Here is a 17,606-nt window from a genome sequence, read left to right as displayed (position 1 = left end):
ATGAGGTAGAAAATGTTAAAAATAGCCATTGCTGCTGGATGATCACAAGTACTGAATTGACAGGAAATCAGCAGCTCATGTGACAGCTGTACCTGCTGTTGTCACTCTCTGCTCTCTTGATGAAAGCTCTTAGCTCCTGGTTGGAGGCTTGGATGGCCTCTTTCTCTCTGGTCTCATCACCCAAGAGCCTTCTTAGGTCCAGAGCTTCTTTTCGTTGATTGTCCCGATCCTGTGCACACTCCTGGAGCTCTCTGTGAGCCTCAATCAGCTCCCTTTGCCCTGTAATAAGTCCATCCTCTGCCTCCTGCAGCTGCCGACGAAGGCCCTCTAACTTTATGTCCGGATTATGGAGAATGAAAGGCACGGCATGTCAATAAAGGGAAATTAGGAGGTCTTATGGATAAACAATAAATCTCTTATTCTTGAGGTTAATAGACTCCAATATAAAAGTTTTTTTTATTGTTATTGGTTTCTTGATTGGTTGTCAGCCCAATCCATAATTTATCTGGTGATAAAAATTTCAAGTGTATATAAAAACATTTTACTGAAGAGCTAATGAGAACTTGCCTTTAACAATATAAGCCCTTAACTGCTTTTAAAACCTGTTGGTTTTCTATATAAATTCAATAATCCAAAGCACACTAAGGTTTTTATATTGTCAAAATTAATCAGAAACGTCTATTAAGCTGTTACCTGCAGTAACAGTACATCACAACCACATGTATGTAATCATCGAAATCGAACAGGAAAAATCATTCAACATACTGTAAGGCTAATTTTGGATCACATAACACATTCATTGTTTGAAAGCTAAACCTCAGCATCTCCTATTTTAAGTGCTATGCGCACAATCTCAAGATACTGTATGACCTACATTCTGTTTTATGGCAACATGGTGTGTTTAGTGAGAGAAATAGGGAGGACAGAGCTTATCTGGGCATGGATAAGAGCCAGTCGGGCCTGTAGCCAGGTGCTGTCTTTCCCCATCTCCTTACTGCAGCTCGCAGTGTAAAGAATCCACAGAGAGCAACATGATAAACAGCAGACCCCCCCAGAGGTGGTGTGGGAGGAGGGGGAGAGGGAGGATGAGGAGCAGGATGAGGAGGAGGAGTGTTATGTTCAGAGGCCACACAAGATGGTTCTCTCTCATAAACTCTAATGTGAGAAAAAAACAAGCCTGTGCTGATCTGGCCAATTATACTTTATTTTATCGGATTTGATTTGAGCAGGGGGAGCATGGAGAAGGAGAAGGGCAGAGAATATGAGGGCAGCAGTGTTGTGTTATGTGGATGGGAGAGGGGGACCTAGAGTCCCAGTGGAGCCAGCTTCTCGCTGCTGCAAGGGAGAAAATAAACACTCCCCCACTGGCTTATTTACACAAGGGGTTAACTCAAACTTTGATTTCATATTATGGTACCACGGACCCCCCCCCCCCAAACACACACACACACACACACACACACACATTCTACCTCTCCTCCCTTGCTGTCTTTCTCTTTCATGCTCTCTAGCGCTCTGTCACAAACTCTCACTCCTGCTTTGTTACTGTCTGACATGAGAATCCTGAGGTGGGATAAGTGAAAATAATCAAACAAGGGAATGAGCGGGGGCGGCGGCCAAATATGACAGTGTCGCTGAAGCTTGACTTGATATATGTTAAGGAGGGCTGTCCAAGCCTCAGAACTCCTCTGCTCTGGCTCCACGCAACCTCATTCACTATACTCTGACAAGGCTAAGGAGACAGAGGGAAGACAGGATGATCCCCATTTTTGCTTTTTTATTGAAAACAAAAAGTCCCACACAGATAAACAATCCCCATTTCCAGGGAAACCAGGCTTCTAAATCAAGGCATGGTGAGGCCCTTACAACTCTGCAGTTATATCTTAATGAGGTGACTGTGAGCTTGTTATTTCACTAAAACGCCCAACGACCCTGGGCCTGGAATCCTGACCTCAGGCAACCCCAGAGAGATGAGATTTACGGCTCTCATTTGGCTCAAAGAGGTATGTCACTGGGCCAAAATTATAGTCTCTAATTGCACTTTTGTGTTTATATTAGGGTCAGTGGAACTAAGTTTTCCTCCAGTGGACTTGACAGGAAAAAGACATAGAGTGTGAGTGCTGAGCAAGTCTTAAAAGTGGACACCACCTCTCCTTGTAGGATTTGGCCTTTCGCACTCTGCACCTGATGGCACCCTGATGCTAGTAAAGCTCTATGACATCGGCCAATGTCAACAGCAGCCTTTGGTAGATGGCTCTTGCTCACACTGGTACTAATTGGTGCAAGCCCCCCCTCATCCTATGCCAAGCAAAACAAGCCTGTGGTTTCCTATCCATTTCTGTGATCCTACTGTACAAACCACCTCTGGTGACATCTGCTCTATATATTCTCTGATTTGCCTTATATTTCCATATCCACATCGACCTCTCAGCATTGACATGAGTCCTGTGCAAGTCATCATGGCAATAGATATATATAGACACTGAGACACAAGCATGAAAGGCAGAACACGGCTGGAGACGTTTTCAAAGGATCTCACCTCCCATTGTGCATGTTCTCTCTGTTGGTTTAACTCTCTGACCTGCTCAGTTAGACTCTTCTTAGCACTCTCATGGGAGTTCAAAGACTCTTCAAACTGAGTCCGCAAGTCGTGCAGCTCAGACTGAAGGACAGCCATCGTGTTCTGTATCATTGAGGTGCATAAAATGGTTAGCAGTTATATAGAGAACAAGAAAAGTCACCACAGTCAATGTGACACTGCTATTCATTACCTTATCCTGCTCCTGTTTGCTAAGTGCTTCCCTCTGCATGTGCTCAAGCTCCATGCCTGCTGTGGCCAGGTCCTGCTGCAAGGCGGCTATCCTCTCTGTGAGGGCAGCCTTTTCTGCCTCTTTTTGGGACAAAGCCTGGTCACAACAGACTGCGTGGTCAGGGTCATTTATTATAAAGCTCCAAAAACCTTTGGCCATGGAAACTTGGAATGCAAAAGCTATTGCACTTAGATAAACACTGCATGAGGATACTGGCAAGACACGTGGCTTTAGGTGGACACACACTGGCAACTGTGAAGCGAGAACCTGGTATATTATGGTTTTGAGATAATACTCTGACCCTTGGGCATCTCTAACACACCGACAATCTAAAAAACCATAACAAACCTATGAAGACTTCCTTACACACCTGCTGCTTTTCACTCTCAGCCTGCAGGAGACTTTGGTTGAAGTCCTGCTGCAGCCTGGCCAGCTCCTCTTGCACCTGCTGCAGCTCCTTCTGGCTGTGCACACGCAGCTCCTCACACTGTCCACGCAGCTGCTCCTCAGCCCGCTCCCGCTGAACCGTTAGCTCTGCACGCTGCTGTTCCTGTTAATCACCAATCACACACACACACACGCACACACATTTATCTTATCTTATCTTATCTTTATCTAATAAATGGCTGAAGAATCAGAATCAGCCAACCTAATTAAACAAGTCTGCACCTTTTGCCGGTGTTCAGCTTCAAGCTGCTCACTGTGAATTTGCTCTTTGTTGTTCAGGGTCAGCAGGGCATCTCTCTCTACCTGGGCCAGCTTCTCCTCCAACATAGTCCGCTCTTGCGCAGCTTGTGCAAACTGGCTTTCAGCATCCACACGCATCCGAGCACAATCACCTGGACAGATATATCCAAACTCTATCAAAATCCCATCTAATTATTAGATGGAGACACTCGGGATTTTATTCAGCGTTTTATTTACAGGGAATACTCATCCATGTCTTAATGTGGAACATGCAAGCTTAACGGCATTTATCTGATCCATGTGTGTTTGTGCGGAGTGGTGGGACCCTGGTCAGCTGAGAAAGCAGCCCCAGTGATCCTGCAGCCCAGCTGTTGCAGAGCTCACAGCTGAAATATGGATCTCTAGTGTGCTGTTGGAAAGGCTTCATGGCCAGGGGGCTTGGCACGGAGGACAGTGGTGTCTCTGAGGGAGGGAGCTACTCACGCGTCAAGGCCTCGTTAGCCAGGAGCAAGCTGCGCCTCTCCCCCTCCAACCTGGTGCACTCGGCCTCTAGAGACGGGGCAAGCTCCTGGCTCTCAAACAGGGCCGTCTCCAGGGACTCCTTCTCTGCTCTGGAACACAGTGGTAAAGTGGTTTGAGCTCTGAAAAAAAGACCTTTGAACCACTAGGTGTAGAAGGTCATAAAATCCAATGATCCATCATGAGCAAAGTTTCCAAATAAAACCATGTTACTTAAAGAGTCTTGTTACATGTGACTGACTGTGCTTTAGAAAGTAAAATTTGCTCAAAAAGTCAAAATGACCTTAAATACACATTGGCACTTGGTCTGACTTAAACAAACACTCAGAAACACACACACTGGGTTGTTTATGATGCTTCTGAGGATACTGTACTGACTTACAGTCATTCCTTACACTCTTAACCATAACCATAACCATAAACGATACATACCTAACCCCAACCCTGACCCTGACCTTAACCAATGAATGCAGAAACAATTTCAATGTAACTTGTGTCTGGATGCGACTGCAAAAAAACAAACTGGGAAAACTGGTTTTAAATCTAAAATTCATCCAAAACATTTTAGAGGTCAGACCACACAAACAAATACACACACACACACATACACAAACACACTCAAACCTAAGTGCAACCAGCTCCTGCGTGAGACCACAGGCCTTTCGGTCAGCGGAGTTTAGCTTGACATCCAGAGCAGCCTTGTCCTTGGCCAGCTCCTCCCTGTCATGGGTAGCTCTCTTTAGGGCTGTGGTCTGTGTCTCAAGCTCCTTCCTGCACGCACACAGCTCCTCTGACACAGTCTGCATCTGCCTGTTGACCTGGAGACCGACACACACAAATAAGAAAAATTCCATCAAGCAATTAATTTATACTTTTTCCTTCAAGCAGACAAAAAAAAGACTGTGCAGAAAATCAAATATATGCATTCAAACGATAGCATACCCACTCCATAGCTGTACTGTCATAACTGTGGAACATTTTTCACGAGTGGGAGTACGAGCAGCAGAGAGAACTCCTACATTAACAGTTACATTATAGTTGGTAATATGTATCTGTTGGATTGAGAATGAGTCACCATCTCTCTGTATTTTATGTAGCCACATTTGCTGTACTAATATTGAACTCTACGTACCCCTCTTTTGCTGTTATGAAACATAAATTAAACAAACTTTAAGTGATTCATGACAGTGTGTAGGAACTGCAGGGCCATAACAAATGCACTGCCCGAAGCAAAACAAAAATGATTGGTGGGGTTATGATTTTTTTCCAGTTACCACTTAAATCACTGTGACACACCACAGGACCTATATCTAGCAAGAAAAATAATGAACTGGGAACATGTTGAGCTGACGCAAAACTTGCTGAATTTTATTTAACTCAGAACACAGAATCGTTGTCCTGGAATTCATCTTTTACAAATTCTCTGAATTTAGCAGAGTATTTACAATAACAATTGCACTGAAATGCAAACTTGATAGATTTGTACACGTCACTTTTTTGCCAAGAGTTAGATGAGACGATTGTTACCACGGTCATGTTTGTAAACTAAATATTAAGATAGAGCTGGCAGGCAATTAGCTTAGCATTAAGACTCTCAAAACTCATAAATTATATATATATAATCTTAGTTTTACCTTTGTTTACTTTACACCAAGTTGTGGTTTTACAAGGGTTTAGGTGCAGGAACTACCTCTTGGCCTGACCAGTGACATCATGAAGCCTCTGTTGCTTGCCTGGCAAGCTCCCCGTGACAACAAGACTCCACTGGCCTAACCAAGAACCAAGTTCCAGCACGTAATCCCTCATAAAACCACAACCTGTCATCTTTATATTACTGTTTGTGTACAGACGAAACACATAAGGTATGCTTTGTTAATAAGCATGCTTTAGAGCCGCAGGTAGGTAGTTTTTTAAAAAACTTTAGATGGCATAAATGTAGCTGTTTACCTCGATCTACCAATCCTCCATGCCAGTGGTCCTCGAATTGTGTGCTGTGGGAGCTAGCCTGGTGTGCCATGGAATTTTGTCCCTTAAATGCCCTATTCAAATATTTCCTAAACCACAAATTTGAAAAACACATTTTAAATGTTGTAAAATGTTTCATTAAAAAAAAAGTGCCTAAATAGGATTTTATATTTCATATTTTCTGCAGGCTAACTAATAAGAACAAAATAACTAGCGCAATAAAAGAGCTGCAGGTCTTTTAAGTCTTTCTTCCATTCATTCAAGCATTTGGGTGTGAGTAGTCTCTCGAAGGCCAGCTGAACCAGCTGTACCTCCCGTGCATGCCGTATGGACCGATGGTGGTCAGTGAGGACCTCAATACTGAGAATAAATTTTCACACTAAGCAGTGGGAGCGCCAAGTGTTCCAAGACTCATACAGCAGTCACTGCACTTGGAGTGGCTTCAAGAGTTTTGTGGTACTCCGAGAGTACTCTTTGTGTGGTCCATCTCTCTTTTGCCTTGTCTATTTCAGATGCAATATACCATCTTTATATATTTTAATACAGTATATTCTATATTTATGAGGCTGCATACATCAATATTTAGAGAAAAAAATGATGTCTTGGAAATTTCATCTTCATAGGTTAGGTGCTTTGGGACAAAAAAAACTATTGAAAACTATTGTTCTAAGCTAAGCTGAACATATTATTATATTATATTCAACGCACTGACTCTAGAGGGATATTGATCCTCTCATCCAACACACAGTAATAAACATAACTGGTTTGTTTCCAAAATGTCAAACTATTCCTTTAAGGGTTTTCTCCTGGTTTGAATCAAACAATGATAAAGCTCTATTTTGAAACAAAGACAAATGTTAATTTTAAACTAAGATCTTAAAATGGTATTTCCCTGATATACGGTGCCTTTAGGGCTGGTTACTGACACACCATCACACATTGGTTGAGTCTATAATGGGCCCCTGCAACTTCTAATATTTCACTGCAACAGATTGTTTAAAAAGCAACAATCACTGTAATTTGATTTTGAACCAAACCAAAATGAACTCACACTAACTAAATATTAACACATGATGTCTTTCAGCGTCTCCTTAGGTAAATATTAAGGTGGATGAATTACACCAATGTTATGGATGTGAGTAGCGCCCAATAAGGGGATGAAACATGAGCTTAGTGTGATGGAGGCCACTCCAGTGCTTGTTTTATACACAGCGGATTTATTTTTACAGATAAGCTATCTAAAAATGTTTGGATGGAATTTGTCAAATTGTTTAGGTTTGTTATATTCTAGCTGAGATCAACACAGATATCCCAGTTTCACATTGAGAACAGATAACAAAAAAGGAGAAGATTCTTTTCATTCTTTAGGGGACAGAACAGGGAAATCTGCTCAAGATCTGCTGAGGGAAGAATGGGAATACTTTAGGTGTAAATTTATTGGGTCTTTCACTAACCCCCAATGGATATTATATGTCTATCTATTTATCTTTTCCAGTTCCCATTTGTTCGTGAAGATCCTTGCTGGTTCTGTCCCAAATTACTCATAAAACATGTGGTGCTCAAACTGCTCTCCATATCCCATTAGAAAGAAAAAACATGGCAGATGTGTCCACCACCTCCAATACATTTTAATGTGACAACAAGCTGAATGAACCTGCTGAAAGCTATTAATAACATCAGCACAGTTCTCCCAGGTGGTGGGAGCTGGAGGCTGAAATGTGTGAATGGTCAGGGGTCTCTGACCTGGGAGTGCTGCTCCAGGGCCTGAGCGTTCTCTCCCAGCAGCAGGCTCAGTTCTGCTTCTAGTTTCTGGCAGAGCTCCTGCAAGTGGCTGTGGGAGCTCTCCAGGGCTTGTTTTTCAGAAAGCAGATTCATCACCTCCTGTCGCACCCGTGCTGTCTCTTCCCTGGCTGCTGCCCACTCTACTTCAGCTTCCCTTCTACGTTCGCCAAGTTCAGCCTTCTCACCTTCTGTCTGGAAGGGAAAAAATATTTCACTTCTGATCGGTTGAACTCTGCCTTCCCTCAAGGGTGACTGCATGGCTACTGACCTGCAGCAGAATACGATTGAGTTCCACCTTGTCTTTAGCTAAGCCTTCACTCAGGGCAGCCATTTTAGCCAGAGAATCTTTCAACGTCGCTTCCTGAGTCTGCAGTTTGCTGAGGGCTAACTCATGTGCAGCACTCTGGGACTCCATCTGTGGAGTGAAGAATTTAAACCCTCAGGGAGAATCTAGTATTAAAGATCAGGCTACCTGCTGCAGAAGAAAGTAGTCTACCTTGCTGAGAGCCAGAGCGAGGCTGGACTTATCATCCTCCAACACCTCCTTCTGCAGGGTCATTTGACTCAGAGCCTCCTTCACTGTCACAAGCTCCCTACGCATATCTGAATGCTTCCCTTCAAGCTCCTCCAGGCTCCTCTCGCTGAAACACAAAATGTAACACATACATGACTCTCTCACACTGTTTCTTTGTCTCACACACACGCACATTATTTATATAAACAAAATCCCTTAACTATAACCCATGTGCACTTCGAAAGTTGGAGAAAAGTTGGTGCCAAAGGCCAGAACGCTGAGGGGGTTCAATTTTTTGCTGTATCGCATGTCCTGCTCCAATTCTCAGCTAATCAAATTTTTTTAAGCAAAGAAACCCTCAAATTTTCCTCTTGCATGAGTGCAGTAATGCAATGTAAATCATTTACATTTTCATCCAAATGTCATCTGGGTGCAGTGCCGGCCGGAGAATGTCATGTGTTACTGATCTGAACTCTAAACAAACTGAGCTTGAAAACAATCACTGATGACGGGGTGTGTTGTGTAACGGTCATTCTCCCATGCTCATGCTGTACCCTCTTTGGGCCTCTGTGCGCTGGCGTGCCAGCTGCATCTCCAGATCCTCCCTCTGCTGCCTCAGGAGGTCTCGCTGTCTGTGGAGCTCCAGCGATGAGACGCGCAGTACCTCCAGCTCGGCACGCTGGGAGTCCACCTCCTGCTGCAGCCCCGACTGCAGCTTCTCCAGGCTGCTCTTCTCACTTTGATACACAGAGGTAGAGAGCAAGAGAGAGAGAGTGTGTGATCAGGTCTGCTGTTGCAAGATGATCATCAACATCATCATTATTAGAGCACTTGATTTTTCTAAAAAACAATATTAACCGAATGCTTTGTAACATTAAACACTTCTTGTATAATGTTGTATAAATGTTGATTTTGGAGAGATTTTGATACATTGAAATATGTTCTGATAATGATTGTTAAAATGATCCGCTTAATTAAACATAAAACTCAACTATAATATTTGTCATCATCATCATCATTATAACATTTGTATTTTTCCAAAAACAACTTTTAGGCCTAATGGCAATTTCACAAATAACAAAACAAAGTGTAGAAAATATGAAGCAGAACATGCAGCCAGGCAACTACTTTTATATCTACAATCTTAAAGCCTCAACACAGCCGAGAGCAAGGAAAATAACTGCATGATCAGTGAGCACCTGGAGATGAGCTCCAGTGAGCAGCGATATCTGTTGTTGTCTCTGAGGCTTTCCTCCAGAGCTTTTTTAGCCTCATGGCTTGCCCTCCTTAGTTCCTGGATCCTCTGCTCCAGTGCAATCCTCTCAGTGTCCCTGTTCTGCAGGTGATCGCGCAGCGTGTCCACTTGCTCCAGGGCTGCATCCAGACGCCCACGTAGGTCCTGAGGTTTATATGTGGGAGCAATGTGTGTAGGTAAAGATACTTAGGTGAAATGTAATTACGTGTTAAACATATGATCTATCTATAACAGTGGTTCCCAACGTTTTTAGCTTATGACCTCTTTAGAATAAACTGTAGTTATGTGTGTCCCCTCATTATGGATTATGACCTTAATGTGTACATGAGCAAGTTAACTATAGAGTTAACTGTAGGATAATTTTTCCTTTTCATCTTTCATCTGTAGGAGAGGTGAAATAATACAGTATTTTTCAAGACAAGCATAATCTAAAAAGCATAACTTTGAAATACGTATATTTTTCTTACTCCTTTAATAACTTTGTGACTACTCAGATTTTCTTTTGGGACCCTTTGAGCAGTTCCTACCCTCAGGCTGAGAGCCACTATTCTAAAACATCTATAATGAGTAAAGAGTAGCAAAGAGCAGCCATTTTAGCTGGACCTGTATTTGTTTTTGGTGCTTGGAGAGAGCGCTCTGCACAGCCATCTGTGTAGTGTGTCTCAGAGGAGACCGGCCATGAAGAGGCGAGGAGGACACAGCTTCAGAGCCACTGCCATCGCCCTCGCCCCCAACCAACTGGATAGGGAAGGTATTATGAAGGAGAATGGAAAAAAGAAAAACATGAATCCTCTTATGTGCTAACCTAATGCATAAATATCAGTGGGCTGTTTTATTCTGACCTGGTGAATGTGGCGTAAAATCTTTTGGAGGGCTTGGATCTCTGAGTGGAGGACCTCCATCTCTGCTTTATCCTCTGTTCTCCTCGTCTCCTGAGCAGGAAACCATTAAGGTCAGATAAGCAGCACACAAAGAGCAAGCTTGACATTCCCCAGATTGCAGCCCTCTAGACAAGGAAGTCGTGGAGTTTATCAAGCCAAAGGTCCAGACTAGAGACAATTTAGCTCCTTTAACCACCCGTCTATCTACCACCTCCCAATCGTTCTTCCCAAGGTCCCACCATCCTGTCCAGACTGATCTGCATGGTGTTGAGGCTGGCATCCTTCTCACTGTTCTGGCTGTGGAGGTACTTCACCGTGTCAGTCAGCTCCAGGACTCTACATAGATCAATAAGCGTGTACTCACAAATACACACACACACACACACACACACACACACACACACACACACACACACACACACACACACACACACACAGTTCCCTGAGACCTTGAAGATACAAAACTGTCATGTGCTCCTCCTCTACTAGACCATCAACACTATCATATTCTCTGCATGGAATCACGAGATTTACAGTGACTTTTGATGAGATCAAAAGCCAGCGAAGATCCAGAATACAGAGGCGCTGACATTCCTGCAGTCCTTTGACTGAAGTGCACAGGAGACTGAATGGCACAAAAGACTTGACTCGTCTATATCAGGAGCAGTACTCAGTAGAAATACTTTGATGCGCAGGATAATAATGATCAAAGCCTATGTATCGTTCTAAGGTTCCATCTAGGGGATTAAATCTGGTTTACCTTTCAATCATAGGAAGAATGTGTATTTTACATGTGATCAGACGACAGCACTATAGACGACCTCACTACCAGTTCACAATGCTTTTTTTTCTTCCTGACAGTGCTAATCAGCTAGACCAAGTCAGAGACTGCAGAAAAATATGGATTTTGGGTTTGTGTCAGTCCTACGTTTAGGTTTAGGGTTTGTTGGAGCTGAAGTGGGAACAGCAAGACACAACTCAAGATTTAAAATGCTCTTAATTACTCGCTTTTGTTGATAGTTATAGAGATCCAAATCCATGAGGAAAAACATATTACCTTTTGAGACATAAGTTGAGTATTTTCTAAGTTGTTTCAATGTAGTTATCCCCTAAACGGGAATCCAGCCATCCTTCAATGAAGTGCATCTTAAAGCTATATCTCATGTCATTTAGGCCGCCATGTTCAAAAGACAGGAAGCACACTCTTTCTGATGGACAGGTCCATATGGACTTGGAGATGAGTTTACCTGGAGTTAAGCACAACTTTCTCTGCATCCCATCGACTCTGAAGCTGCATGGCTTCTTTCAGCTTGTCCTTCAGCTGCCTCTCCAGTGCAGACATCTCCACACCACTAGAGGTGCTCTCCTGCGTTACTTTGGCCTCTAAGCTCATGCAGGCAACATGCAGCTGCCGACTAGCAGCAACACATTCCCCGCGCATATCAGACAGAGTCCTGTTCAACAGAATCATGAGCATCAAGATTTACAGAATACATCATAACATATAAAGGATCCGACGGGGTAAGGACACATGACACTCTGTATTTGTTCCTACAGTTAAGAGCCATTAGTATAATCAAAAAACTGTTTGTATTTGCAAAGGTTGGATGTCAGTAGTGGTTAAATTGTGGGATCAGGGTTACTTTGAAGTGTCTTCAGTTTAAGTTACAGTACAGTGACATGATCACAGCTGTCTATGAGCTGAGCAATCATTATTAAAGCAAATTACTCTTCAGTAGTGCACCCAGTGGTTTAACATGATAGAAGCCATGTCTTATAGGGCTCAAACTTTGCCCTGATGAATGATTTCAACAGTGAGGCTAGACACCTTAAGCCATCGGCCTCCCCAGTGAGGAAACAATGAGCAGGGGGACTGGCGACCTTACTGACCTGATCTACTTTGATCCTTGGCTGAGAGAGATGGATTGAGGTTGCAGTCGTGAGTGTGAGACACAAGAGAGGTGGGGGTTGTTAAAGAATTCTGAGTTGCTGGAGGGATTCTGGCAGTGTGCCACGCTCACCTGTCAGTGAAAGTCCTTAGCTGGGTGAAAGTGCTCCGCAGGGAAGCGGCCTGGCGCCACAGTGCTCTGACACGAGCCTGTTCACGACACAGCCGGGAGGCGCATGTCTGCAGAGGGAAGCACACAACAACGGGACTGGAGATTGGAGGATGGGTGGTATGGGCTGCTTACAGCAAATGATGGCACTTCTCATTTTATTGTGATCCCAAACAGATGCAGTACTGGAACTCCTGGACTCACACTGGCACACATACAAATAATTGGATTTCCCTGAATCAACAGATGCAGCCCATTTACAGCACGAACGCCAGATTGTTTGCACAAAGTTTTCCTCCCCCTCAGCAGTTGGAATGTTTTCACAGGAAACAACAACTCAAAAATCATAGCAATGAAATGAACAGGGAATGAGAGTGAATTGACAAAACTGGCTATGAATGGAATTCCTACCCCATGTGAACTCAACAGGAGTTTAATTGCACAATCTCTGTGCAGAGAGGAATAAACTTGAGCTTTCCCTGTTGCTTTTCTGACTCAAGCACTTCATTTCTGTGGTTTTCCTCACCTCTTGCTCTCTGCGCAGACGGGTATCACACAACTCAACGTCCTCGCGAGCCTTCCACAAGCTCTCTGTTAGCCCGTGGTTGATAGTGCCGGCCTGCTCCAGTTGTTCCCGCAGCATGGAGTTGACTTGGGTGAGGCTGGCACACCTGGGGACAACAGACATAATGACACAGAGAGACTGTTGGGCACCCGTCCCGTGTCAAACGACCGTCATGACACCTTCCTGTAACCGTTCCACAGCACCCAAACTCTGTCATCCATAGAGCCAGCATATCACTCACATCTGTGGCCTTTAGATCCACCCATGCCAACCACACTTACAGGGTGAACAAGTGTGACAGTTTTATAACGTGTGTGTCAACTTAGATTTAATTTCAACCAGATCTGCTTGTATAGTCATTTACAAAAATGTTTACATCATTCTCACACTAAACACACACCCTCTTACGGTAAAGCATGCCACACTGCTATGTTTGGTTATCTGCCTGAGAGGAAGCCAAACCCATGTCTGCATGTACGGGATAATATCGTGTTTATAGGGAACCGAGATGTAAGGAAAGAGGGATTCAGTATTAAGTATTCAATGCCATGGGCACTTCAAATAAAGTTCCATAACTGTATAAATCATAGGGCATTAAAACTTGGCCCCGGTTGCAGAAGTTGGCCCACACTTAATGTGAAGCATCGTTAAAATGCTTTGGAGAAGAAAGCTAATACAGTCTCACTAATTTTCTCTGACAAATTGTACGCTGAGATTATCTGCCAAGGGCAGGTTCTGCCTTCTCAGTAGGGGCAGGGGAAAACGGCAGGAAAGCTCAAGGAACTGCTGGGAATATCTCTGGTCCACGCATTTCACAGAAATATTTCGGCTTGATTTCTGCTTCTCAACAAGAAACAGAGAATGAAAAACGGATGCAAGTTTCTAACAGGCTTGTGAATTTACTGCTTCAAGTCTGCATCCAAATAGCAACTCCCTGCTTCTGTATGTTTTCTGAATTCTGGGTTTCAAATTTTGTGCACTTTTTCTACAACTCTCTGATATGTATTACTTACGAGTACGGAAGCTGTACAGGTTTCTCCACTGGCTGGGTAGCCTGGCTACCTGCACTGCACGGTGCCCAGCACTCACCTCTTCCGCTCCTCCTCCAGCTGAGCAGACTTATTCTGCACCGCCATGTTGAGATCCTGCTCTGTCTGCTGTTGACGCTGGGCTGAGTCCAGGTGGGCCTGCACCTGAAAACACACACACAACACATAGAGACACACACGCCACCACCACCACCACCACCACCACCACCACTACTGGCATCCTGATAACACTTCAGTATATAGTAGCGGCAGTAAGCTAGAAATTCCCCAATATTTATAAAGCAACATAATTACAGTGTAAATCCACTAATCCAAAGTCTCTGCGGAGGCCACGCAGCCAAGAATAATATTTGAATGAATTAAATACATGTAATAAAAACACAAATCTTTTTCACAACATTAAAAGACCATGTTTTACTTTTCAGTTCTACATGATTCCTCTACTGGTTGTCAAAACGCCTTTCATTGCTTGCATAAGCAACTGAATTCAAACAAATGAGCATAAAAGACTGAATTCTTATATGGAAATATGATGTTTCATAGTTCTCATGTCTTAATGTATTACGACTAGCTGAACAAAAAAATATTTGCTTCCATAGGACAAACCTGATTTTAACACTTTGACATTGTTTTAAATATTTCAGTAAAATATTGTTAATTATTAGCCCTGTGTGGTATTACCTTGTCAGGAGGAAGAATTTGTCTTTTGGACTAAACTTTTATTTGAAAAATCTAATGCAGTGAAAAAGGAAAACAGCTCAATGGGGGTTCTGCCGGTTGATGGGTTAGTTGAAAACGTTCCACTACGGTTGGGTGTAAGGAGCCGACTGGCCTCTAGAGGACCCTACTGTGCCCTTTAGACTTGTAGATTTATATCTAAGCAATGCCGATTCTTGAGGGAGATGCTACAGTCTAGACGTACCAACAGTCTCATCTTCTCACACTCTGAGGTTTTCTCCAGCACCTTCTCCTCCAGCTCCCCACACCTCTTCTTGTACTGAAGAACCTTGTATAAAACAAAGGCGCACAGTTGAGCCAAAAGAACTTTATTTTTTGCATGTAACGATTTCTGAATAGTAAGGTCAATTCCTAGTCACCTTGTTCTGAAGCTTCTGAACAAGCTGAGCTTGTCTCTGCTGGGCCTCCTGGAAGACCTGCAGTTTTTGCCAATAAGCTCTCTCCTTGTTCTGACATTGCTGGAATCCTGGTGATATACTGTCCTGGTCAGAGTCCACCGCTGACTGCAGCATCAGCATCTGATCAAGCTGGATGGAGTGTAAACAAATGAGCTGCGGCATATTTGACAATGTGACAGGATATTACATATTACACTACACATACGCACTTCGCGTTAACGTATGAGTTTATTAGGTACTGTATTTGTATAGTCTAATGCGACCCATTGCAATAGCTCTGCAATAACCCCTTACAAAGCAGTGTGTAATGGAGGTGTGGCAGGGTCATTTTTGTGGCTGTTGTGGTGTTGTTGCACTGGGCTGCATCATGCTGAACTATGGCATCATTCGTACAGATTTATTGTACACCAAATATGTTGGAATGCATTATGTTATATGGGTGTACTTAAAAAACGGGCAACTCATCCTAATTATCTGAATATAACAATGATTAGTGGTTGGGCTAAAGGATATGTTTGCATTCAAATGAGTCATTTAGCAGTTTTCAACAGTTCACTGTGGGTTGTGTTTGTGAAAAAATAAAGCCAATGCATGGGAGCTTTGCTCAAAGCATTTTTGCGGTACTCTATGAATGCTTGTTCATGCCAAAAAGAACATCTTACAATGCTGCACTCTTGACTGGTGATTACTATCATCACATTATTCAGTGATATCAATACTGAAGAGATTAAACACGTGCATTGTATGTTTCCCTTAAGATTGAAACCCTGTAATGGTCGAAATTTGACGGACTAGAATGTGAGGGTTCAAACAGTGGCGAGACTTAAAGATGAAGTGAGGGGTTACAGTAGTAATGTCAGTCTATGGAATGTCCAAGTGCAGTGCATTGGTGTTTATGCATGTTGGCTGTATCTGTCAAAAGCATCTAAAAACAAAGATATACACATGCACTGGTCTTTCTCATTGTGGAATCTCATATCCTCTCCCATATCTGAAATCCAAATGTCCTGTAACCTCTCAACCTCACACAACCTAAACTCCCTCTGCACCACCCACTCTCTATCCTGGTGCCAGACACCCTGTCCTCACTAATACAAACCACATGGCCCTAGAGCACTACAACACACTGCGTGCCTCCAGCTGCCCTTGCCGACTTCTCATTTAAAAAGAGAGGAAGAGAGTGAGAGCGAGGGAGCCCCCTCCCTGCAACACACTCCAAACCACCATCCAAGCCCTTCAAATCAACCCTGCGACCCACTCCCTCCCACCTCTCTTCTGTACCTCATCTCTTCTCTGGGTGCTTAATCTGTCCAGCAGGCTCCAAGAGAGCCAAGACAATAGTCTCACTGTTCAACACTGAACCCAGCCACTTTGCCACCATTATTAACACATTTTCAAATGCCCTTTTCAGAGTTTTATACTACAAACTACGCTAACGGCCATCATGCACTTGGCTCTGTGCTTTTGGTGTTTTTCTCAGAGGACCCAAAGAGCACAAAAACCTCTTTTACTGCCCGTTGTTGAGGTGACAGCTTTAGGGACTGAGAAGGGAGGAACAACATGGGCGGAGTGTTTGAAACACACAAAACTGCAGCAGCTGTGTTTAAAGGGACTCCTGGAAACAGCTGTGTGTGGAGCATTAGTGATTATGCATCTTTTCAAGTATTTTGGCACAGCTGTAGCAATAACACTGACTTACTAACAAGCATGTACTTTATATATACACCTTAAATACATGGCCAGAGCACACAAGGTTACATTACAGCACATGAGCACAACATTTGGAGCCTTATAGAGGGGTCCAAAGCTATTACAACAGCCACTGGGACCACAGTACAGCTGAGACCATACTGTACTACTCTCATAACCCTTTTTGCTGTGTAACCCTTTGTTGTATAATGATATATATATATATATAATATCCTTGTATCCTTGTATCAACATAAAAAAACACTCAAAATAAATGAAAGGCTCCATCATAAGAGGACACTCATAAATACAAAAGGCTCAGTTATTTCCATATATTTGCCACTAATAAGGCACTTCCCCACAGGGAGAGTAGTCAGCACCATGGCCAATGTTAACCCATTTGGGGGTGCTGGTGCAAAAATTAGATCCCACTTGACCACCCACATCTTCTACCTCTGTGTAAAAAATACACCAAGTGAGCACGATATAAACTGGTACCCTTCAGGTACCCTGAATATCTGACCACTGACAGCGCTATGGAGAAACATTTTTATGAGTGGGTCACTGTTTTGTTTACATCATGCCCTTGCACGAGGGCATGCGTGCACACGCGTCAGTCAGACCCACAGTTCCATATACACACCAGTTTCATGCCACTCCAGTGACCAGCAGTTGCTGGCAGTAACGCACAAACAAG

At 43.4% G+C, this 17,606-nt stretch overlaps 1 protein-coding gene across 1 annotated transcript in view; it reads right to left on the bottom strand.

The window, feature by feature from the left end:
* Positions 1 to 17,606, bottom strand: part of crocc2 (ciliary rootlet coiled-coil, rootletin family member 2) — a 32,275-nt gene that overhangs the window by 6,909 nt on the left and 7,760 nt on the right. Inside the window, exons 4-24 of the mRNA XM_070832802.1 lie at positions 15,182 to 15,349; positions 15,007 to 15,090; positions 14,125 to 14,228; positions 12,997 to 13,141; positions 12,435 to 12,541; positions 11,661 to 11,867; positions 10,653 to 10,749; positions 10,375 to 10,464; positions 10,136 to 10,270; positions 9,477 to 9,676; positions 8,832 to 9,014; positions 8,260 to 8,404; positions 8,032 to 8,178; positions 7,725 to 7,955; positions 4,641 to 4,834; positions 3,981 to 4,108; positions 3,480 to 3,649; positions 3,181 to 3,360; positions 2,772 to 2,906; positions 2,540 to 2,683; positions 93 to 331 (exon numbers count right to left, since the gene is read on the bottom strand). Coding sequence (XP_070688903.1) covers positions 93 to 331; positions 2,540 to 2,683; positions 2,772 to 2,906; positions 3,181 to 3,360; positions 3,480 to 3,649; positions 3,981 to 4,108; positions 4,641 to 4,834; positions 7,725 to 7,955; positions 8,032 to 8,178; positions 8,260 to 8,404; positions 8,832 to 9,014; positions 9,477 to 9,676; positions 10,136 to 10,270; positions 10,375 to 10,464; positions 10,653 to 10,749; positions 11,661 to 11,867; positions 12,435 to 12,541; positions 12,997 to 13,141; positions 14,125 to 14,228; positions 15,007 to 15,090; positions 15,182 to 15,349 — 3,233 coding nt within the window. The remainder of the gene's footprint in view (positions 1 to 92; positions 332 to 2,539; positions 2,684 to 2,771; positions 2,907 to 3,180; positions 3,361 to 3,479; positions 3,650 to 3,980; positions 4,109 to 4,640; positions 4,835 to 7,724; positions 7,956 to 8,031; positions 8,179 to 8,259; positions 8,405 to 8,831; positions 9,015 to 9,476; positions 9,677 to 10,135; positions 10,271 to 10,374; positions 10,465 to 10,652; positions 10,750 to 11,660; positions 11,868 to 12,434; positions 12,542 to 12,996; positions 13,142 to 14,124; positions 14,229 to 15,006; positions 15,091 to 15,181; positions 15,350 to 17,606) is intronic.

Source organism: Pempheris klunzingeri, chromosome 6, assembly GCF_042242105.1.
Source record: "Pempheris klunzingeri isolate RE-2024b chromosome 6, fPemKlu1.hap1, whole genome shotgun sequence".
Classification (NCBI taxonomy): Eukaryota; Metazoa; Chordata; class Actinopteri; order Acropomatiformes; family Pempheridae; genus Pempheris; species Pempheris klunzingeri.
This window is presented reverse-complemented; position numbering and strand designations above follow the sequence as displayed.